The 23,512-nt window shown below is 36.8% G+C and overlaps 3 protein-coding genes across 4 annotated transcripts; 2 read left to right on the forward strand and 1 right to left on the reverse strand.

The window, feature by feature from the left end:
- Positions 1-1,544: 1,544 nt before the first annotated feature.
- LOC106414278 (DNA polymerase alpha catalytic subunit) lies at positions 1,545-9,138 on the reverse strand. The gene is made up of 30 exons (XM_013854958.3): positions 7,841-9,138; positions 7,566-7,736; positions 7,411-7,494; positions 7,262-7,336; positions 7,105-7,169; positions 6,852-6,942; positions 6,589-6,774; positions 6,223-6,386; positions 6,037-6,151; positions 5,756-5,914; positions 5,562-5,675; positions 5,337-5,456; positions 4,979-5,260; positions 4,802-4,891; positions 4,605-4,723; positions 4,441-4,513; positions 4,309-4,365; positions 4,128-4,220; positions 3,751-3,876; positions 3,579-3,676; positions 3,457-3,502; positions 3,254-3,367; positions 3,099-3,182; positions 2,791-2,997; positions 2,647-2,720; positions 2,376-2,565; positions 2,229-2,282; positions 2,024-2,143; positions 1,856-1,930; positions 1,545-1,762 (listed from the first exon to the last, which is right to left on the reverse strand). Exons 1-30 carry the CDS (start codon positions 8,690-8,692, stop codon positions 1,622-1,624), a joined length of 4,239 nt encoding a protein of 1,412 aa, XP_013710412.2. The 5' UTR covers positions 8,693-9,138; the 3' UTR covers positions 1,545-1,621.
- A 761-nt stretch (positions 9,139-9,899) lies between these two features.
- Positions 9,900-12,566, forward strand: LOC106414640 (subtilisin-like protease SBT1.9). Its single transcript, XM_013855260.3, has one exon. The coding sequence runs from the start codon at positions 10,210-10,212 to the stop codon at positions 12,385-12,387; it is 2,178 nt and encodes a 725-aa protein (XP_013710714.2). The 5' UTR covers positions 9,900-10,209; the 3' UTR covers positions 12,388-12,566.
- Positions 12,567-19,785: 7,219 nt separating this feature from the next.
- LOC106414157 (transmembrane emp24 domain-containing protein p24delta8) lies at positions 19,786-22,236 on the forward strand. Of its 2 annotated transcripts, XR_007319727.1 has the most exons (5): positions 19,786-20,299; positions 20,504-20,722; positions 20,898-20,974; positions 21,076-21,705; positions 21,917-22,236. XR_007319727.1 is itself a non-coding variant. In XM_048748196.1 (4 exons), exons 1-4 carry the CDS (start codon positions 19,949-19,951, stop codon positions 21,218-21,220), a joined length of 792 nt encoding a protein of 263 aa, XP_048604153.1. In that variant the 5' UTR covers positions 19,786-19,948; the 3' UTR covers positions 21,221-22,236. The 2 variants fall into 2 exon arrangements, 1 of the variants encoding a protein (XP_048604153.1); XM_048748196.1 differs by having other exon boundaries at positions 21,076-22,236.
- Positions 22,237-23,512: the final 1,276 nt, after the last annotated feature.

Here is a 23,512-nt window from a genome sequence, read left to right on the forward strand (position 1 = left end):
TACCTCAGGGGTGCCATCAAGGCGATAGGTAGGTGATGTTGCCCGGAAAAGATTGCGTGACTGGGGACCCAACCTTGCAGCCCACGGGAAACGGAGAGATCCATCGGCTTTAAGCTCTGGAAGTGGCAGCTTCTCTAATGGAACCTGTAAGGAACGATTAGGATGCTTGTTCTTGTCTTGCTTGTTCACGATTCCGTCATTAAGGGTTGGCCAAAGAGAAGCAAGTTGATTTCCTACAAGTGCTTTATCAAATTCCGTTGGAGTGGATGGAACAGGAGGGGTAGTAGGTGGCACAAAGATGAGTGGCTTTTCCCATGAACCCAATGAAGGCACAAACTGGTTACTCGTGGTAGAACCGGATGTTACGTTTGCTTCTACAGTTGGTAGATGAGAAGCTGAGATGATTTGAGAGGCCTGAGCTTCAGTACAAGGAGGAGCAACGATGTCAGTGTCACAGCCACGGAGAATCGGAAGTTCCACCCCCAGTGGAGCTGAAGAAGAATCTAAGGCCACAGGCGGAGGATCTTGAAGCTTGTCGCTTTGACTCGATGGAGACGCCAAGGTACCGTTCGAAGCCATGGCGGAGTGAGTCAAGGGGAAAGAAAGACAAGGAGGAGACGCCAGGGATGAGAAAAGCTCGGACCTTCCGGCGATTCAGACGGCGAGGTCAGTAAGATCGATTTAAACAAAACTAACTTTTGTTTTTCTTTTGCAATGGTAACAATAACACTAAAGAGAAACGGAGCCAGGTAGCGAAACTCGTTGAAGAGAAACATTGATGCACAGTTCCACAACTTGTCTGAAAAGGCTTCCGTCTTTCAGCTTTTTTAAATATTCTTGATCTGAAAAATATATAAAAAAACAATAATAGAATCAGAAAATATTGCAGAGAAGGAGGAGCAAGATCAACGAGAAAATGAAATCTTTGCAGAAGCTGATACCCAATTCCAACAAGGTAAATTGAAAGTTTGAATTTTCATCCTTCAGAACTTAGACATGATAAACATTCTTTTTATATATATATATATATATATATATATATTTGTAGACAGATAAAGCCTCAATGCTTGATGAAGCTATAGAATATCTGAAGCAGCTTCAACTTCAAGTGCAGGTTTTTTATTTTATTTTATTTTACTTACTAAGATCCTTTATATGCAATCAAAGTTTAAATTTGTAAACCCCATTGTCTGATTAACATAATCACTGCATAATACAGACTTTAGCTGTTATGAATGGTTTAGGCCTAAACTCTATGCGACTACCACCAGTTCTACCGTCTACGCATACAAGGTTCAAATGGAACCTTACAACAAGAGCAGCACTTTGAGACTCTGCTTGGTGCTCCTCACTCGATGGTTAACCGTGAACCACCCCAAGCAACTCAGGAAATGTGCTTTTCCACAGGCACGCTGCTTTGAAGACAAAGATGATTCGAAGTCAACATCTCCGGCTTAGTACACTACCAAACAGTAGTCAAAACTGTTTTTAGTCTAGTATTTGCATACTCCAAAGTTCAGTTATAGTTATGCTAATAAAACTTTAGGACAAAACAAAAACTTTATGATGTAAGAAGATGATATAAATTTAATTACATGAGATGAGATAATTATTAGAACTATCAAATGGCTATGTCTTTGAGTTGCACCCATCCGTAATCACACCGGTCTCGGATACTCCGAGCTATCGATGCTGCTGACTCAACCGCAGGTCTTATATTCGTCATTGCTTTCTCTACTTGAATTCTCACACCAACATCCATCTGCTTTTTTTTTTTTTAAATGCCAGAGAGGGTTATTAGTGATCTAGAAAACACAAATTGATTGTGATAACAAATAAGAAAATTGTGAAAAACCTTTTTTAGAGAGCATTGTGTGTCTAGGATGTGGCAAAAGTATGACAGCTGCTTGTACAGGTATGCTTCAGTGTACTGTAATAAGACAAAGCTTGGGGATCAAAAGTTGTTTCTATGAAGCAACAGAAAGATAAGAGTTCTTCTTATCCGGTGGATGAGGGCATTTACCTTTCTTAAGAGGGTTCCATTACAGTTAGGATAGTTTGGGCAAACTGTTCCCCGTTCCCGGTCACCTAGCAGACGAAAGTTGGGGCTGCGAGTGGTGTGCTTACAAGACTCATCGTCACACTGTTGAAAGCAAGATGTAACGAGAGGTGTTCAAAATTATATGGATATATATAAAAACGAGGCAAGGGAGAAGTTCTATATTCACCATCATTGTGCCTTTGTAGTACATTGACACGAACCCATCAATCTGCCTTTTCACCTGAAATTCATGATGAGATGAGTTAATCCAATCAGAAGGAAGGATACAAGAGTTAGAAATTCGAATTCTTTTTTAAGAAAAATCATTGCCTACCTGATTAGCTATCATTGCAGGGGATATTCTTCCCGTGCATTTCGAGCAACGCAGTCTAAGCCAGAATGTAGATTCCTCTGTTTCAGATTTATTACTGATCGACGCGCAAACTGAACTAGTAATAGATGGACAGTTGAAAGAAGCAGAGCAGCTGGGGCATGTTAGTGTTAACGGCTCACAGCTTTTATATCTGCGTTTTTATTGTACATGTAAATTAAGTTGTTGCAGATTCCTGGAGGAAATATATTATTAGGATGATAGCATTCATTACCTTTCTTCATCGCTTGTAGCAAACAAGAGGGATGTAGAAGGATCACTGCTCGTAGCATCGTTGTTGCTTCGATACTATAGAAAACAATATTTCTAATCATCTATCAGAATTGGAGATTGGCTTTAAATGAAAATTGTTTTTTACCTTTGATGGGTCAAGTCCTAAACACTCGGCTAACCTCTCAGGACTTGTGCCCTGAATCTCTGCGCACAGACGAGACACCACGGGATGAATCTGCTGTGCCAAGTAGTAATCTATGTCAACCAACAATCTGCTCTCGTCTGACTTCACCTCATCAGGATGCCTAGCACGATTGGCAATCCCTGCTGAGCTGACAGAGCTAGCATTACCCTGCACAGAAGGAAAGGAAGGAAGGAAGGATACAAAATTTTTACTAGGAAGACGATTGGATTTGGGATAATATTAAGCTGCTGGTCTTCTGGTTTGGGAACCTGTTCATAGCAGATTATATAAGGTACAGTATCCTTGGCATTGAAACCTTCTTTAAAACCACGTTGCCTCATTCTGAGTGCGACCTGAGAAGCACACTCAAAGTTTAGTGAAGATGTGAAAAAGTCCAGTGAAAAATAATAGCTCTCATAATTACTTGAACGTGTGGTTGGCTTTTGGAATCTGGATAAGCTTCCGGTGACTTAGTCAATGCCTTGGTGATGACATACTTCTCAAGTGCAACTTGCCCATTTCTCATTTCCTCTTTTATCTGTTGCATGACCAGACCAGAGCAACATGTAAAAGATGAAAATGAAGAGAAACAAACAGTTTATAAAGGTGGGGGTTAACAAAGATTACCTTCACAAGTTCGTTATCAATTGCTTCAACAACATCCTCACACGACCTGAAAAGATGATTGTATGTTTGCATGAGAGAGTAAAAAGTAAAAATATTCTTAGAGTGAATGTTTTAGAACATACCCTCCATAAAAGATCTTAGCCAAGCATAAGTCTCCAATTTCCTTGGAGAGTATGCTCCAGTCACGACGAACCATATCCACACCTTTTCTTTCAATTTCCTGCATTGACCAATGCGTTGAGTATCCTCAAATATTTTCTAAGGTAGCCAGGATGTGTACATTAAATATTTTACCTCGCAAGTCTGCCCGTCGTCCTTGAACTGCAACTTGACGCCAGCATACTTCTTTTTTCTTAGAATAAGCATTCTCTTATATATGCCATCACAGTCAATTTTCAGACATCTGTACTTCTTATTGACCTATAATATTAAAAGAGAGAGAAGGTGAGACCCAAATCAAATGTCTGCCTTTGTTAACAGTGTAATTTGTGCTCCAATAAGCACTTTTTCCCAAGGACATTTACACCGATTTGAGTTTATCCATTGTCTTTCATGCATCAGGAAATCGAACATTAAAGTTGCAGACATTAAATGAATACTGGTTTAATCATATATAGCTTTCTTGTTTTAAGGGTAAAAAAAGCTGGAGATAAAGCTATTATCCAACCTACCTCTTGGATGACTTTTGTTATAATGGTTTTGACCTCTTCGATATCATCTAGTCCACTGTGAATCATGATTGAATCTGTGTCACCATAAATCACCTGCGTAAAAGCAACATGTTCAATATTCCCCAACATGTTGACACATTACATTATTTCCTCTACTGAAATGCATTTAGTGCGGTGATACCTCTAGGTTTAAATGATTCTGTACAAGATCCACGGTTCTTTGCAGGATCTCCCTTCCCTGCAATGTTAGAGAATTAACCGGATCTCATGAGAACAGAAAGAAGAAAAAAACAGAGAAAAAGCATAACTTTACCTGTAGTGTTATGAGCTCTGCTAAAGGCTTAGCGTAGAATCTTGAATCAGAGAACCCCAGACATCCGTATATACTGCGTTTAGAATGAAACATTACTATCAAAATGCGGCGAATGTTGGGGCATTATTGCCAGCAGAAGAAGCTAAAACCATTAAACACAAAACCTATTGGCTGTGAGTTTTAATGCCTGCTGCCGAATGTCAAGCTCCCAGTACTTGAGACCTGTTTCCTTCTTCATCTTTTGTTTCACACGTTTCCTTATACTGACCAAATGTTCCATCAACTAAAAGAAAGACTACAGATTAGAATTGAACTAGAGAATGGAGCAATCACTAATACAATCCTGAACACTCGAATATACCTTTGGAAGAATTCCAGGTGTCTGGCTCGAAGGTAAACGAGGAACTCCGTCTTCTGATCGTGGCACAGTCGTGAAACATATATTATATTCCTGAAATTTATCATAATACCCGTTGTGTAAAAATCAAATGGAAACATCAATCCAAGGCTTGAGAACACAAAACAGTCTGCTGCTAACCTGTATAATAGACGGGTAAAGACTATTGAAGTCAAGAAGCAACACATATTTGTCATATAACCCTTTCTTTGGTTCCAACACCAGTCCACCAGCGTAGCCTGGACCCTTCTTAGACGGATCATTCTCCAAAGCCAACTCAGCATCCAATTCACCATGGCTGATTCTTCTTTTTGATGACTTTATAATTTCCTTCATACGTTGCGAAATTTTGTCTGGGAGGATGTACTTTCTCGACTGGAATGTATGTAGTAAGTAGTATTCAATTCTCTGCGCCCTGGATCCCTGGTAACGAATAGAAAAAAAAATCAGAATGCACCAGCGCATAACGTGTTTGAGGGATAGAGAGAGGAGCCACTACTTGAAGGGTTTTCCCCCAGAGATTGCCACTTATGTTAGTAAGCTGGAGAGTGAGAGGAAGAACACTTAGATGAAACATGAGCTCCATGGATAACCATGCATCTCTCTCCCCACATTCAATCTGAACCGAAGAAAACCAAAAATCATTTATGTCTAGTGTCCCTAGTGAGGTAGTACCAGCTCAAATGCATAAAACAGACATGATTAGACTAATTAAAGAACTTACAAGTTCCACAAGTGTCTTAGATGACTGAAACATTTTGGGAATATCATTAGGTGATATCTGTTTCCTGTCCTGGTTCAGCTGTGTCTTTGAAAGGTCTGTTAACGAATAACTGACCTGCTGCAACAACCAGAAGTTTGCTTATAGGTGAGGGACTAAACTTCTCACTGCTTGTAAGAGTTGAACATCATACATACCTGCTTCAACAAGTCTTGAGAACATAGATCTGTATCACATAATAGTCTTCCAGCAATGCAAGACATGAGCCCTGACTTGTTGTTCCCTTTAAGCTTAGGCATGAACGAGCGTTTGAGACGCCCAATTTTGGACCACATGCTACTCAAAACTTTGCAACCCTACACAAAAGGAGAGACTGAGAAAAAGTACTAAATGGCATAAAACAAAAACATTCCGTCTTATTAATGTTAACCAGCCCTTATAAAACTAATAGAAAAATTAAAGAGATTAGTTGCTTTGCCTGGGCTCTTTGGAGAAGGACATCCAGATCAAACCTTGATATATTATGTCCCACAAGAACATCACTGTCCAATTTGTTCAACTCCACAAACAATCGGTTCAGCAAAGCTCTTTCACTGCAGTAAGAATACAAAAAAAAATGTTATGAAGGACCAGCCTACACAACAAGAGAGCTGCGGAATAATACCTGTTTTCAAAACTTAAAACACAGCAGCCCTTCTTTGAATTTCTGTCAGACACTTCTTTCTTCCAACCAATCGGGTAGCCGGTTCCTTCAGGATTCCTAACCACAGTGAAATGACTCAGAATACCACATCTCTTTCTTTCTGGACCTGCCATTGGAACATCAATCTGAAAGACCAAAGGACATAAAATGTCAAGCTAAGAGAGTGTCATTTGAGCAAGAAAAAACACCAGCTTAAACACAATACACATCGTACAAATGACTACTTGTGAACGGTAATGCCATGATCATGCTTAAGATTGTTGTGGCACAACCATCGAGGTGACACGGACCTCATGGGCATACATATTTTCCCAAAGAGAAACGAACCTTGGCGTTGTGAAAACAGAGAAGAGACGCCGAAACAATTTCGCTGATGTTCTGCGTTTCATTGACTATAGTCTTTAAATTTATAGCTGTGACGACAGCAGGAGGATGAACCACTTTTTCCTCCGGAACTAAAACAGTGATAACCTTGGGAGATTCAACAGTAACCTCAAACTTGCACCAGCTCACCTGCACAAGTGTCAACTCCTCATTATTGGAGATAACTAGCAAGATAATCAATCATGGTACTATTTTTAAGGCTTTACTCGTTGAGAAGGTAAACTGATAGAGAAGTTTGAAATTTTCAGCCAAGAAGGTCCCATGATCTTCCTTTTAAGGATAAAAAGCTCCAAAGCACTGCATATAAATTAACTTAATAAGCAAAGAAAAAAAAAGGCATATTGCTAAATTGGCATAGTTAACTAAGAAGCTTAGAAAACACCAGTAAATGCAAAATTAACCGATCAACTATCAAAAACAGAGAAAGGTAATAGAAACTCAGCAGTAAGAAACTAAAACCTGGTGTGAGAGCCTAGCAAAGCGCAAAAAGACTCCCCTTTAAGGTTTTGTGGAAGTGCAGGATCCTATGATAACAGAGACAGGTGTTGAGATGTAAGAGAATTAACAAAAAAAAAACTAGGCAATTTTAGAGCGACTTAAAGCTAAAATGCACCACCTTAAATGGATAATTAATCTTCAAAACATATTGCTCGCCAGCTGGCACATCAGGCTTCTCAAATGCATAGCTTCTCTGATAAGGAGAGGAGAGTAGAGAGTCTCAAAAGAAAAGTTTTGCTGCATGAAAAGTAAGTAAAATACACAAACCTTGACAAGTGCCATGCTATAATTTGAAACGTTGAGTCGTAACAATTGCTGAGAAATTTCGTTCTTCAGTTTTGATGCTATTTCCTGAGAAGACAAGGTCAAAAACAATAGGATAGGATATTGCTTCATGTTAATTAGCATGAAGTGAAACTCACATGTAACTTCACCCGGAAGGATTGAGGAGAAAGTTTCGAGTGTTTCGCCTCTTGCTCGAGCATAAAAAGTTCATGGGAAGGGAATATGGAACCATTTGGAATAGCATAAACACATCTCTGGATATTCTTGACAACCACACAGCAACTCTTGTACGTATCTCCCATTTTAGCCTGAAAGAGGGTAGCCAAAAAAAAAAGAGGGTAGCCGGATTAATCTCTATACTAACCAGAAGGCCAAAGAACAGCTAAAATGAGTGAAATTCCAACAGATTCACCTTCCCAAACAGATAAACTGTGCCCATACTCGCACCAAAAGCCTCCTCATAAGCGTCAAGAATGTAAAAACGAAGTGACCCATCAGCATCCAAATCAAATTCCGCCCCATTCTCAGTTCCACCTTTGCACATGGCTTCCTTCTCTTTCGTATCAACTGTTGCATTCACCTCCTTCTTCACTCCTGACTCTGCCTTAGCTTCTTCACTCTGTATTATATTGTTTGATCCCTCCACTATAACGCTAGGTAATTCCATATTCTCAGAAGTCTGCGGAAGGGTGACTGTCACATCTTCTTCTTCTTCTTGTTCTTTCATCAACTCATTCTCCATGGCAACATGATCACATTTATCGACTGAATCATGTATCCTAGCTGGTTGTTTCCTTCTCCTATGTCTTTCTCTATCCATATCGTCTGGATTAACCTTTGCTAAAACCTCCTCAAGAATACTCTCTTTGCCCTTCTTCAAACTCGATATAGTAGCTGCAGCCTTAAGCCAAGGATTCACCTTCTTAACCTGCGCTGCTTCTTCTTTTCCTTTCTTCTTCACTCTCCCGCTAAATCCACCATCATCTTCCGATTCATCAGTCGACTCAGGCCCACTGGGCTTCGACCAGTCCTCCTCCTCACCTACAAACCCACGCCGCCGCAGGGATACAATTGCGTCGTACTCATCACCATCTTCAATTGGCTGTTCCAGTTTAATATCATCGTAGCCACCACCTGAAGCCCATAGGTTCCCAAGTCCTCCTTGCCGAATCGCTTTCTGTCGCTCTACCGAATTCTTCCAACTCGACGCCTCCGCGGCTCTGCGACGTTTTCGTTCAACCTCCGTCGAATTGTCGCCTGACATTTTTTCAGCAGTTTCTTCTGATTTGGGGGCGAAGCTGAGTATCCCAATTTATAGGTTTAGGTCGATAGAGAGATTGCGGGAAAATCTATTTTATTTTGGCGCCAGTTGATACTTTTCAAGCCCGATAAGACTAATATTAATGGGCTTTATTCTGTGTTTTACACTACCTTCAATTTATCTTCTCCAAGTTCAAGACTTTTTTAATTTTTTACATCCTGCTTTTCTCAACTCGTTAATTTTCGAATTGATTCATACTTTCTTCTTTCTGAGAAAAATTGATTGATTCTTTCATACTTCCATAAATTATTTGACGTAATTCATACCAACTATGTTACATGGAATCAAAAAATGGGTAAGCCGAATCGGAACCGTATGTTATTAAAGGGTAAAAATATGTTTTTATCTTAGACTTTAGAGTTAAAGGTGAAGTTTTGAGTATAGGGTTTCAAATTTTAAAAAATAAAAAATAAATATTAAAATTTTCAAAATAAAAAAGACTTTTTGATCATTTTCTTTTTTGAGGGTTATTTTTGTGACAAAAACTTAAAAATATTTATTTGAGAGAATTGCCATATATTATATCTATAATAAAAAAGTTCAGTGCATAAAGATAATTTATAGTATTAGTTTTAATATTTGCATATTTATATTCTCTCAATTTAGTATTATTAAATTTTAGATTTTACATAAAAACATAAAAAATTATTTTATATTTTTTCTTTATTTATGATATTGTTTTTTCTAAAAAGAAAAAGAAAGCGTGATTCCAAAACTGAATCGTAACTTTCCAACGTATTTTTAAATATGATATTTTAAAGCATTTTAGAAGCGAAATTTCATAAGCCATCCACAAAGTTCTGCTTTCGATTATGAAGCGGGAAGTGTAAGTCCAATGAAGCTTTTGTGCAACATAGCATACTACACATTGTAGCTGCAAGAAGAAATACAATGAATTCATATGTATGGTTAAGCAAATTTACTAGAAATTTCTTTGTGGAATCAAATATGCATGATATAGTATGTATTCTAAAAATCGGTTTAGATGGTGTTTAGGTGCATGTTTAGTTAGAAAATTGAGTCTACACAAAACAATTTCTTAAAAACATTTAAAAAAAACAATCATTTAAAATTTTGGTATAAACATTCAAAAAGTCTGCATAAACAATAATCTTCTACAAGAAGTTTAATCACTGCCTAACAATTTTTCTAACATTGATATTTATAAGAGTTTATCTAGTAAAGAATGCGTATAAACATCAATTTTCAGAAACTTAATTGTAAATAAGCCGGTAGAAAAAGAAAAAGTCAAAAGAAACAATGATGATGAGATGTGTTTGTCCACCATTGGCACCACCTAATACTGTTTTTAACAGCAAAAGCAAAAGAGAAGCAAAGTTTTGTGTCATACCTAAAAAATAAAACAATCCAGTTTAATTATTTCTTAACTACATTAAGACCAAGTTTCTCTCAGTCTTCTTGACTCTTGAGAGACCAGAGAGAAAGCTGTGCTCTCAGACATGGCGTTCACTGTCATGATTCTTCTTCTCATCCCTTTCTCCGTAACCACAGCAATAACGGAGACCTCTATTTACATCATCCACATGGACTTATCCGCCAAACCGGTACCTTTTACCGATCACCAGAGCTGGTTTTCCACGACTCTTACTTCGGTTACCACCGGAAGAAAACCAAAGATTCTCTACGCTTATACGGATTCGGTTCACGGGTTTAGCGCGGTTCTCACCAACTCCGAGCTCAAACGTCTTCAACACAAACCCGGGTATGTCTCTTTCACCAAAGATTTACCGGTTAAGCTCCATACCACTTTCTCTCCACAATTCATCGGTCTTGCTTCAAATTCCGGTACATGGCCGGTCTCGAGTTATGGAGCCGGTACGGTTATTGGTATAGTCGATACCGGAATCTGGCCGGATCACCCCAGCTTTCATGACGATGGGCTTGGTTCGGTCCCCTCTACATGGAAAGGCAAATGTGAATTCAATTACTCTTCCTTGTGCAACAAGAAACTAATCGGTGCTAGGGTTTTCAACAAGGGCTTGTTCGCCAACAACCCTGACTTGAGAGGTACCAAGAAGGATCAATACTCTTCACCTTACGATACAATCGGACACGGCACTCATGTTGCGGCCATTGCGGCTGGGAATCGCGTCAAAAACGCGTCTTACTTCTCTTACGCGCAAGGAACCGCTTCGGGAATCGCGCCGCACGCACACATAGCGATGTATAAAGCTGCTTGGGAGGAAGGCGTCTACTCATCAGACGTGATCGCAGCGATTGATCAAGCGGTTCGAGATGGAGTCGATGTGATATCTTTATCACTGGGACTAAGCATTGATGACGACGTGGGTCTAGAAAACGACCCAATCGCAGTCGCAGCGTTTGCAGCGATTCAAAAAGGCGTTTTCGTTGTTGCGTCTGGTGGTAACGACGGGCCGTATTACTGGAGTTTGATTAACGGAGCACCGTGGGTTATGACGGTTGGAGCGGGAACAATCGGTCGCGAGTTTCAAGGGATCTTAACGTTGGGAAACGGAGTTAGTTTCAGTTTTCCGTCTCTGTTTCCCGGAGAGTTCCCGTCGGTTCAGTTTCCGGTAACGTACGTCGAGTCTTGCGATGCAGGAAACAAGACTCTGGTGAGCAGGATCATTGTCTGTAACGGAAACATTCAACAAGCCAGATCCACTGGAGCTACTGCAGTGGTAATAATAACAGACAGGTTACTTGCGGAACAAGACACAGTCAAGTTCCAGTTTCCGGTAGCATTCATCAGCTCGAAACACGGAGAAGCTATCAAAAGCTACGCATCAAGCTACAGCAACAACGCCACCGCGAAGCTGGAGTTTCGCAAAACGGTGATCGGGACTAAACCAGCACCTGAAGTAGACAGTTACAGCTCGAGAGGTCCGTTCGCAAGCTTCCCTCAGATCCTCAAACCGGACATTTTAGCTCCTGGGTCACTCGTACTCTCAGCCTGGCCACCGGCTAAACCAGTGGCGGGTACTAGAGCACGACCGTTGTTCAGCGGATTCAATCTCTTAACCGGGACATCAATGGCTTCACCTCACGTAGCTGGAGTCGCTGCGCTTATAAAGCACGTCCATCAAGACTGGAGTCCCTCGGCTATAAAATCAGCAATTATGACAACGGCTTTGACTTTAAACAACCCTTTAGCCGTTGGAGCAGGACACGTGCGTGCGGACAGAGTCCTGAGCCCTGGCTTAATCTATGACACATCTCCACAAGATTTTATTAACTTCCTTTGTCACGAGGTTAAACAGTCCAGGAAATTGATTAATATCATCACAAGATCAAATGCATCCGACGCGTGCAGACACCCATCTCCATATCTCAATTACCCTTCGATCATTGCATACTTCACTTCAGATCAAAACGGTCCTAAGATCGTTAGAAGAACGTTGACAAATGTGAGGGAAGCAAAGAGAAGCTATAGCGTGAGAGTGAGAGGGTTGAAAGGTATAAACGTTGTCATAGAGCCAAAGAGACTAATGTTCAGCAAGAAAAACGAGAAGCAAAGCTACACTGTGAGGTTGGAGAGTCAGAGAGCGTTGCGAGGGGACGTGGTTTATGGAGTTGTGAGTTGGGTTGATGACGAAGACGCTAAGTTTGAAGTAAGCTGTCCTGTGGTGGCCACGAGCCTTGTCCAAGAGTCTTAATATACTTAAAATATGTGTGTGTTTTACGTTTTTATTTTCGTGTGCTCTGCCTAAACATACGATCTTTAAGAGATTAACTTTCATGGAGAGTGAAGAAATAGAACGAAGACTAGGGATTAATGAAAACAAATCTGATATTTCCATATATTGAATATAATCAAAACTATAGCTCAAGAATACAAGAACTGGTAATCTATACTAATTTTACTTATTATATTGACTAACAATTATACCAATAAATTAATCTGAATAGTTGGATCTGACTACATAAAAAAAGCTCTAGCCTTTCACTGCAACTCTGTTTTTGTCCCCTGTCACAACCGTTACCATACGGGTGACCCAGTTACTGGTGACAGACCAATCAAGGATTAAATCAGTCGCCAGACTCACAATCCTCTCGAAAGGTTGATACTGCGTTCCTGAATCGGAAGAAGCAGAAACCCAATCGTAGAATTCGAATGGGCATCTCGGCGATGCAAACACGTCCTCTGTTTTCACCTGAACATCGATTTCTTTACTTTCTTCACCAACGTCGTCGTGATCAAGATCGACGGCTACGACGAATGGATGGTTTAGAAGCATCTGAGCGGTCCATCTCTGTTTTTTTTTTTCATTGACCAATTCAATGTCTTACAATTGGCTTATCAGCGTCAAGGCATATTTTTTAAATTTCCAAAACTCTATATCCAAAACTCTATATTTGAAGTTTGAAAATGTTTTTCTCCAAAACCAAAACTTCAAACTCAATTTCAAAACTATTTGTATTTTATATTTATCATAACTAATTTGAATTCATAAAACTTTTGTAAATAACTAGCACATATATAAACATATTACAATAATATTAATAAATAAAATATTCTATAAAAATTTAAATAAAAACAACTTAATTAATATTAAACTTCAAACAAAATACCATATTATTCCATAAAATATTTTTCGTAATGCATATATGATCTATTAGTGCATTTCGAAGTAAAAATGACTCTCCTCATTTTTACTTTGTAGATTGCGAGCTAAAAGTTGTTGAAATCGGGTGATATTGATACTTGTAAATACATAAGAACGGAACAAGAAAGTAAAAGAGAAACATAAAATATTACTAAAAGACTAATTTCTTTTTGGTGATATTAATATTCGTGAATATATTCGATATGAACAATAAAGAATTGTAAGAAAAAGACATCAAAAACAACAACAACCATCTTCAGTATAACAAAACAATTTGGACAATATTTGAAAATTTTGAAGGTTTCAGATCAAACTTACCTGACTATTAGTGTTGTTGTAATATTTAAATTTGTGTAATAGTTATGTATTCGTGTAATTTTAAAAAATCTTTTTTGTTAAGTTTCTTTTGTATATTATTGTTGTCTAAATTTAATTTTAAATATTTTAAATTTTATTTTAAAGTTATAATTATTTTTATATGTAAAATTCAAAATATGAAAACAAAAATTAATATATATATATATATGAGATATAATTTTTTTTAAGGATTAAAACAATAAACACAAAAATATTTATGAGTCATAAAGATGATGTGTGATTATATGGACCAAAATACAAATAAAAATACGAAACTTCAAATTTGAAATTTTGAATAGTGAAACTTTAAATATATAGTTTCACTCTTTAAAATTTTAAATTTGACATTTTGAAGTTTTTTTTTGGAAAACAACAAACTTCATATTTAAAGTTATACGGTGTGTTCCGGAGAGGCTCTTAACCAACGTAAAAATTAGCGGTCCATCTCTTCTGGGGATCTTTAACCAAGCACTTTGACAAAAAGTCTCTTCCTTGTTCCGACAACTCCTCGGGAGCTCTTCCCCGACACCGATGCGTATTAACAATGACATGAAGTGCGATCCTTCCTTAAAACTCCACGCCGTTTTTAAAATATTTCCTAAAATGGTTTAGCTAATTTTTAGGAATATTCAAATTTAAAATTGTTTTTAACAATACTAAGTTTGGATATTGTTACCATTAATTATTTTGAACAAAATTCTAAGTTTAAATTCGATATCAAATAATATTAAAAATATTCCTAAAATATATGTTTAACCATTAATTATTTTGAACAATAAAATCTATATATGCTAAGATTTAAATATCTTTAAATTACTTGTAGAACAAAATGAAATGTTTGTAACTGAATATTTTTTTAATATAACTAAATCTCGCCAAAGATTATACATATTTCTAAAATTTCTAAAATATATGTTTAACCACTTATGTTACTATTAATTATTTTCAACAATAAAATTTAATACTAAGATTTAAATATATTTGAATTACTTGTAGAATAATATTTAATGTTTATAATCGAATATTCTTTTTCTAACGTTTCTAAATCTTGCCATATGACTCATATCTGATCAAACTATTTAAATTATTATTACATTTGGAAAACAATTTCGTATTAAAAGAAATATTATTCAAACATATCAATAGGTCAATATTTGTCAAATTTTTAGTAGGACGCACATGTCAATATTTTTTACAGCACGTAAACTATTTTATTATTGTGTTTATAAAAATTTTAAAATATGAGAAATATTTAAAATATTAACTTATAAATATTTAAATAATATTTATTTATGTAAAAATAAAAAAGTATATGCGCAGACGCGCGGATCAAGCTCTAATATGTGCATATTTGTTTGACTTTGAATATATTGTGATCTAATAACATTAAAAACACTGATTATCATCCTTCGTCTTGTTCTTTTTTTAACATAACGTGAAGATCCTATAAATTTGTTGGAGCTAATGATTTGATTTTTATATCAACAAACCTCTTAATGAGATGAGAGGAAGAATTTGTAAAACTAGAGAAAAGATACAATATTTGTCGAATGTTTAGTAAGACACACATGTCAATATTTTTTACAGCACGTAAAATATTTTATTATTGTGTTTATAAAATTTTTAAATATGACAAATATTTAAAATATTAATCGATAAATATTTAAATAATATTTATTTATGTAAAAATGAAAAATGTATATGCGTGGATGCGCAAATCAAGCTCTAGTATGTGCATAATTAGTTTGACTTTGAATACGATGTGATCTAATAGCACTAAAAACACTGATTATCACCCTTCGTCTTGTTTCTTTTTTTTTTAACATGACGTCAAGATCCTATAAATTTGTTGGAGCTAATGAATTGATTTTTATATCAACAAACCCCTTAATAAGATGAGAAGAATAATTTGTAAAACTAGAGAAACGAGACAAATTTCAAAAATAGAGAAGGTGACGAGACGTTGTCCTGAGGTTTTTTATTTTTTCAAATAAGAAAAAGTTTAAGATATATTAAAAAGATATTATGCAGATACTCTAAAGATTTTTTTAAACAATCTTTTTTGTAAAACCGTTGCTTTAAATATAAAATAAATTAGGAATTAAGAAATATTAATATGGGACAATTCGTTAAATTTATATATACATAAATGTATTTCCCCAAAATTTAAACAATGGTGTAATTTTTAATTTATAATCTTATTTAAGTGTATTTTTCCAAATTTTTCCTTATTTTTTTAGTGTAAGATTCATTGACTTATTAATCTCCTAGATTATATTTGCGAAGAGATTTTGCCACATGTCATTTTTACAATCAATTTCACAAAACAAATATGACATGACTATTGAAATTGATGACATGGTTTCCGGAAAAATATGACATAGATAATTTTATTTAATGTTGATTTATATTTTTGGCAAACTTATTATAATATGGCAATAATTCATATATTACATTTAATATTGATATTTCTTTTTGGTAAACTTTTTTAAAAGATGGTAATAGCTTATACATCATCTATAAAATAAATATATTCATATATAACATTTTAAATTTCGAAATATTATTATTTTGTAAACTTATACAATTTGTATTACTAAAGTTTTCAAAAATTTCTACAATTTTTTTAAAATTTAAATATCTAATCATAAGATCATTAGTCTTATATATCTACAAATTTTATAAATATTGTTTAGGTTAAATATTTGATAATTATACAATTTTATATTATTTTTATTAGTTTTATACAAATTGATTTAATATATATAAAATCTATATTAAATATTAGTGAGAAAATAGTAAAATCTATAATATTTAATAAAATTTATTTTTAAATATAAGTTAGATTTAAAAAAAATTTACTAACACCTAGTTAAGATATAAAAAGTTAGTAGATTTTTTTTTCTATTTTGATCACGACTTTTTAATTCAAGGTAAAAGTTTTTGGTTTAAAACTTTATTGATGGTTTGGTCAAGTATACGGATTACTAAGAGATGTTTGAAAGATCATTAGGTTGAAAAATTAAAGTTAGAACAAAGCAATCCTCTCGCTAATAAACCATTTCTCCCTTGACGACCTATCAGCCATTCTAGCGTTGGTGGTGACTGGTGGTCTCTTTGCCGTCACCCACCGATACGGTTCCTCTTCTCTTCCTTGTCAGACCATCTGTGCAGAGCCAAATCGTCTTAGCCAGCATAGTTTCAGACAGTCCGGTGTAAAGAGTTTTACGGAAACGTTTTTAAATGTATGTGGGCCTGGAGACACGACATATTGTTTTACTCCAACACGAAAACAAAACTCGCCCTTTCTCTCTCAAGCAAAACTCACCGGCAACTCTGTTTTCCTCCGGTAGCGGCGTCAGAGCCGTTGCCGGTGGCCCTCTCCCCCTTATCTCGTTTTTTTTGCCTCTTTAAGCTCCTCAAATCTCTTTGTCCGATATGCTAAGACTCTAAGAGTCGATCCACCATCAGATCTTCAGATCCGGGATGCTGGTGATGGCTCTGTCAGGTGGTCGGCTTCCTCCGGAGTGGCGGTGAGGCTAAGGTGGTCAGGATGTGGCGAGGTCCGCTTTTACGGTGGTTTGATTCAGATTGACGTTTTTCCTCTTTGCTCGATCTGGATCTAGCCGGAGCTTGCTGGCGCGTGCTTCTCTGAATCGGCTCTCTTGACACAGATCTGTTCGGATCTTTGTCTGTGTGGTGCTGTGGTGTCGGCTCAGTCTCCTCCGCCTTGGTGTCTCGGTGCAGGAGGAGTCTTTCTACTCCGCTCAGTTCGGACTTCGACGGTAGTTTACCTTCAAGGCGTGCGTCGGTCTCGCTTCCTCCGGCAGTGTCGTTTGAAGTATCCGACGGTGCGTGTAAAGTAGCAGGCTTGGTGGCGCGTGGAGTTGTCTGCGCTTTGGCGTCACTTCTTGGTACTTTGCTCCGGTCTTCGCCTTTCAGTTCATGGCCTTGTTTGGTGGTTTCTCTTCTTTGGGAGTGCACACCCTAGGTGAAGAGCTCTTGGGTATTGTTCTTCATGGTTAGTGTGGCCAACATCGCACGGTTGGCTACGATTTTGAGTGAAGAACCTCCATCTTGTTCTAAGAGGTGGAGTGCGTGGACATTAGTGGTGCTTCATGAGTCTCCGGAGTCTTCCTCTCTGTCTGTGGCGACGCACTTGGAGTGTTGTCCTTCCCAGTATCGGAGTTTGTCCTTGCAAGCTTCGGTAGGATGCCTTCTTTCTTCTTACTGCAGGTACCGCTTCGACGAGACAAGGCAGCGATAGTTCAACCGGTCTTGTTAGGTGTTGAGTGCTCACGCCATGGCGTCCAGTCCGGTTGTTTCAGGTATGAACTCTCGGGTCTATTCACTCAACTATGCGCTTAGTGTCAGCTGAGATTGCGAGCGTGAGGAGATCATCAGGATCCAGCTACTCTGTTGATGGCATAAGATGAACCGGCAACCAAGGAAACTTGGTGAACGCCACCCTCAAATGCTTTCTATCAACGGTTGAGAACGGGGATTGATAGTCTAAGGATAACTGAACTATTTAGCGGAATGCGCCGGTTTAGAGGTGGTCGAGCGAAGCTAAAGATGTTTAGTTAGATGTAGATCATTTTGTTCAAATCATGTTTGTAATCAAAGTTTGAATTCCCGTTGAGGGTTGAATTTTTTTTTTCCGTATTAAGTTTTGATGTTTAGTTTAATTTCCGTAATCCGCAACTAGTTTTCTTTGTAGTTTCTGTCACAAACTTGAAAACTTGGTATAATATTTAACATTTTACCCAAAAAAAAAAAATGTATGTAGGCCTTTAAAAAACCTAGTATAACTAATAGATCCATAATTGTGACAAAAAAAAAAAACTAATAGATCCATAAATAAACCTAATAAATTAAAAAAATTCTGCTGCTGGGATTCGAACTCGGATTTCAAGGACGGGGGGTTGAACAAGCCGTAAACCCTTGTTCTCAATTCAATTTGAAATTAACCTTTGTGCTACAGCAGATCTTGTTGTTTAGAAGCAAAAATAATTATATTTATTTAAATGTGAAAGCTCAAATATTAGTAAGATCCCCTTTGTTCTGACATGGAATAGAAAAAAAAAGACACATGCCAAGAGTTACTCGCTCTAGAAGACAGCAAGCAGTGGTGCGTTTCCTAAACATATGCATGGCTGAATGAATGAGAAAACTAATGATGGATCTGTTATATGGTCATACATGACAGAAAGAAAAGCAGAGCTTAGGGATGTTCTAACATAAGAGACAAGTTTCAGATTCAGAGATATTGGTTAGGAAACCAAGTGATAATCTAGCTAAACCTTATTTGAATATCAATTCCTTTTAGTTACATCTCGTACTATACAGAAGCTGAAGCAGGTCTGTAAACAAAGAAAAGAAAAATCTACTCAGATCCTGCTCTAGTGGTTGTATGGAACTTTCCACTCTGTTAAAGTGGATAGATTTTCATTGTTACATTCTTTAGTTACATCTCGTACTATACAGAAGCTGAAGCAGGTCTGTAAACAAAGAAAAGAAAAATCTACTCAGATCCTGCTCTAGTGGTTGTATGGAACTTTCCACTCTGTTAAAGTGGATAGATTTTCATTGTTACATTCTTTAGGATTACTATCATAGAAGTAATCCTATTCCTTTAGTTGATCAGATACTACTTTGCTATGCGCTGCTTCTCCCGTCATCTGTCCTTTGTGGGATTCCTTGACAGCTACCGAAAATTTATCCCAAGAGAGCGTTTTGTTGATATGCAAATTGCGAAATCCCAAGGCTCTACAGGTCCCTTACACTCTCACCATCTCTGCCGTTATTAGAAAGTTAGAAGTCATCATACCTTCTTGGTTGTTTTCTCATTCTAAAACAATGGTATGTTTGTTTGAGTTAAAACTAATCAAATGTACATTTACGTACCATCTTTTAAGTTTTTGATATGTGATACAAAAATCAGAAAAGTATAGTATTTGCTAGTACTAACATCCTGAAAAACAAATTTCCGCTGCCGAGGGTATCGAACCCGGATTTCAAGAAGGGTGGCGATCCAAGGAAGAGACCCTCTATGATCTTAATTTCCAAGAAATAACCTTTGTGAGGCAGCGGATTATGTCATTTAAAAACATGTATATTTTTATAAATGTAATATCTCAAATGGGCTTTAATAAATTAACTTTAGAAAGCATTGGGATCCAAACATACATATTGAAAAAGCCAATAGAATACTTGCGGCAGAAATGGTAAAGACAAGTGTCATTGAACAATAATGTGTTCACGTGTTTCACCTCGTCAAAATTTTACAGGTGGCATTAAATGTTTTGACTCTCGTGGTCTCTGTGCATCATACCTTAACAGGCCCAAAACTTTGAATACTGCAAAGATTCACCTCTCTAGTCTCGCCATGGATCTTCTTCGTCAGAGCTTTGTTTTTCTTTTGATCCTGACTTTGTTATCTCCTACAACACTATCAATGCGGTTCGAGCTTCATTCTGGCCAGATGAAATGCATATCGGAGGATATTCAGGAAAAATCCATCAGCGTTGGCAAATACTTTATTGTAAACCCTAACGAAGATCATCCTCTTCCTCTTCCTGCTTCTCACAAAGTCACCGCCAAGGTAGTACACTTTGTATATGTTTCACCTCGATCTCTCTCAATGGTTTCAAACCTAGCCTGATGAAATTTTTGCTTTTATCCCCAAATATTTTAAAACTATTATAAATATGTTGAATGCTCCTAAATCATCGGAATTCTGTATGTTAAATTAAAATGTTTATGTTTTATTGACTTTAATATTTTGGTCTCTTGTCATATTTTTTAGATGATGTCGCCAAAATGGAATACACTGCACGAAGCGGTTAAGGTGGAGGCTGGAGAGTTCTCGTTTACTGCGTCCGAAACTGGTGATTACTTTACGTGCATCTCCGCCGTTGATTATAAGCCGGAGACGACATTGACCATTGATTTTGTATGGACGTCTGGTGTTCATTCTGTTCACTCCAAGGATTGGTCTAAAGTGCCAAAGAGGAGCCAAGTCAAAGTACGTACTTTTGTCTTTTAATCTTTTAGTCTTAAGTTAGTCAACAAAAAAAAAAGTAGGATACACATTCTGTGTTATGGATCAATGACTCTTTTGATCTAGTTTACAAAGTGTATATATGTTAGTTTAGTTATGGTTGTTGTTGTCTGTCTCTTGATACGTGTGTTTCTGGCAGATGATGGAGTTGTCGGTTAAGAGGTTATTCGACACTGTTGAGTCCATCCACGATGAGATGTATTATCTTCGTGATAGGTAAATACACAACGTTATAAACCTTTATACCTTTTGTTTACCTTTAGGATAAGATTTATACTTGTTATTATATATATCTTATGATTTGGTGACATGATCAGGGAAGCAGAAATGCAAGAGTTGAATAGATCCACAAATTCGAAAATGGCGTGGTTTAGTTTCTTGTCGCTTGGGGTTTGCTTATCGGTCGCTGGTTTACAGTTTTGGCACTTGAAATCTTTCTTCGAGAAAAAGAAACTGATCTAAACAGTTAAGACTAAATATCAGTAAGAAAAGCTATAACTTTTAAGGTTTTGAGTATACAACTGAAAACATTGATTGATGCAATTCTTAAGCTTTCTCCCTTTTCCCTAAATGATTTTCTCTTTCATTTGCTTTCTCATTCTTAACAGTTGAAAAACGACAAAGTTAAATAACAGGAACACACAGAAATACTATTAGTGTACTCTCTTAAGTAAACAAATGCAAATGCAACTTCGTATGAGAATATGATTAATGCAGTTATGCTATGTCAGAAGGTGTGAATCTTAAAAGAAAAAATATTAAAATCCTCTAAATTGCTCTTCGACATGTTCAGTTTCAATTCTATGTCACCTTTCAGATTGATCAACGTGTTTTGGTTAGTCAAGTGACTAAATTCAAGTCATACAACAGATTTAAAATATTAGACCTCATAACTCACCGGTCAGATTATGAAACAGCTTCAGCTCAGAAAACCGGCAAACGTACAGGTACACACCCTTCTAAATTCTCACCCTTTTTTGAACAAATAAAATTCTCACTTTTTAATAGCTAGTTTTTGTGCTACGGATGACGGGATCAATATAACATCAAACTATTTTTTCATATATGCGAGAATCGCGCAATAGCTTGTATTGTTGGATATGTTTTACTAACCTGCTTGTAGTTGTTGTTGTTGGATCTTGATGTTGTTTCTGACAGGTGATGTTAAGAGCAAACCTCTTTTACTGTAGCTATTGCTGGTCAGAAAGAAGGACATTTGATGACTCTTAAACTTTGTTTCTTCTTGTTTGGTGGAACTAGGGAAGAAAAAAGGCAAGAACTGAATAGATCCACAAACTCAAAGATGGCTGACCTGTGCAACTTTGTCTTGAAAACTTTATTCCAGAAAAATAAACTCATACAAGTAGTAGACACACGCTCACATTGTGTTAAGATTAAGTACCATTACAAATAAGCTAAATCTTTCAGTATACAACTGAATTCATTTTATTCAAGAGAAAAAGTATGTTTATTGGTTATCTCTGGTTAAAACAAAATTGAGATTTGTGTTTCTATGAAGTAAATAGGCGGCATTGATCTGAAGCTAAAGTTTTCTTGATATTCTAAATTCTCTTGAGGGTCTCCAGGAAGGATAGCCTTTGGTCCACGTCTACGTCCTAACAGTTGATAATAATGCTGAAACAATCATGCATGGAGAATGCAATTCTCAAGCTTTCACCTTTTTCCTCTAAATTATTTTCTTGGTCTTCCTCTAATTTAATTGCTGCTATAACTCTCTTGACCTCCTTAACTATCTCCTTGAAAAAATCTGCTTCAGAGCTGCCAAAAAATGTATACCTTAATTTATATAATAGCCTTCACATTTTGAACTAAAATAAATATTACGATTCTCTGGTTGTAATTAAAGTGTTCAAAAGGGCAAGACAAAGAAGAATGACTGTGAGTGTGAATGTGAGTGGTTGTAATTAAAGTGTATAAAAAGCAAGACAAAGAAGAATGAGTGTGAGCAGGGTCTCTTTTAAAGTACGACAGGCCATATATTTTACCTTGGAGAAAGTCCGATTACATGGTGTTCACAAAAACAGGACATGGTTGCATTATCTTCATGCGAGGCTGAACTCATGGCAGGAACAGAGGCTGCAAGACAAGCTATTTGGTTACAAGATTTACTATGTGAGATCACGGGTCAACCATGTGAAAGAGTGACCATTCGAATTGATAACCAATCCGCAATCGTGTTGATAAGAAACCCGTTCTTCCATGGAAGAAGTAAACATATACACAAGAGATACCATTTTATACGAGAGTGTGTAGAAAATGGACAGGTAGAGTCGAGCGAGCATGTACCTGGAGAGAAACAGAAGGCATATATCTTGACAAAGGCATTAGGAATGATAAATTTCAAGGAGAAGAGAGACTTCATCGGCATGAAGGACTTGGCAACTGAGAGCTTCAAGATTAAGAAGGAGAGTATTGGGATAAGCTTGAAGAAAGCTTGAGAAGCAAGTTATCCAATCCCATTAAATTTGTGATTATCTAAAGGGATTAGGAAATATCTAAATAATTTATACTTAATGAGTTTAGGAGTTTTAGTTTCATATATAAGGAGATGCAAGAGTGCATAACTTGTGAGTTTTATGAGTTTGAGTGCTTGAGAGCTTAAAGTTTTTGAGATAGTTTTCCTTAAGAGATTAATAAGAAAGGGTTTTCTTATTTGTGAGTTCATTCATTCATACTTGCGAGACTTGATTTCTAGAGAGGATGCAATGGCACATGCCAAGAAACTAATCCAGA

This window comes from Brassica napus, chromosome C2 (genome assembly GCF_020379485.1).
Source record: "Brassica napus cultivar Da-Ae chromosome C2, Da-Ae, whole genome shotgun sequence".
In the NCBI taxonomy this organism is placed as follows: domain Eukaryota; kingdom Viridiplantae; phylum Streptophyta; class Magnoliopsida; order Brassicales; family Brassicaceae; genus Brassica; species Brassica napus.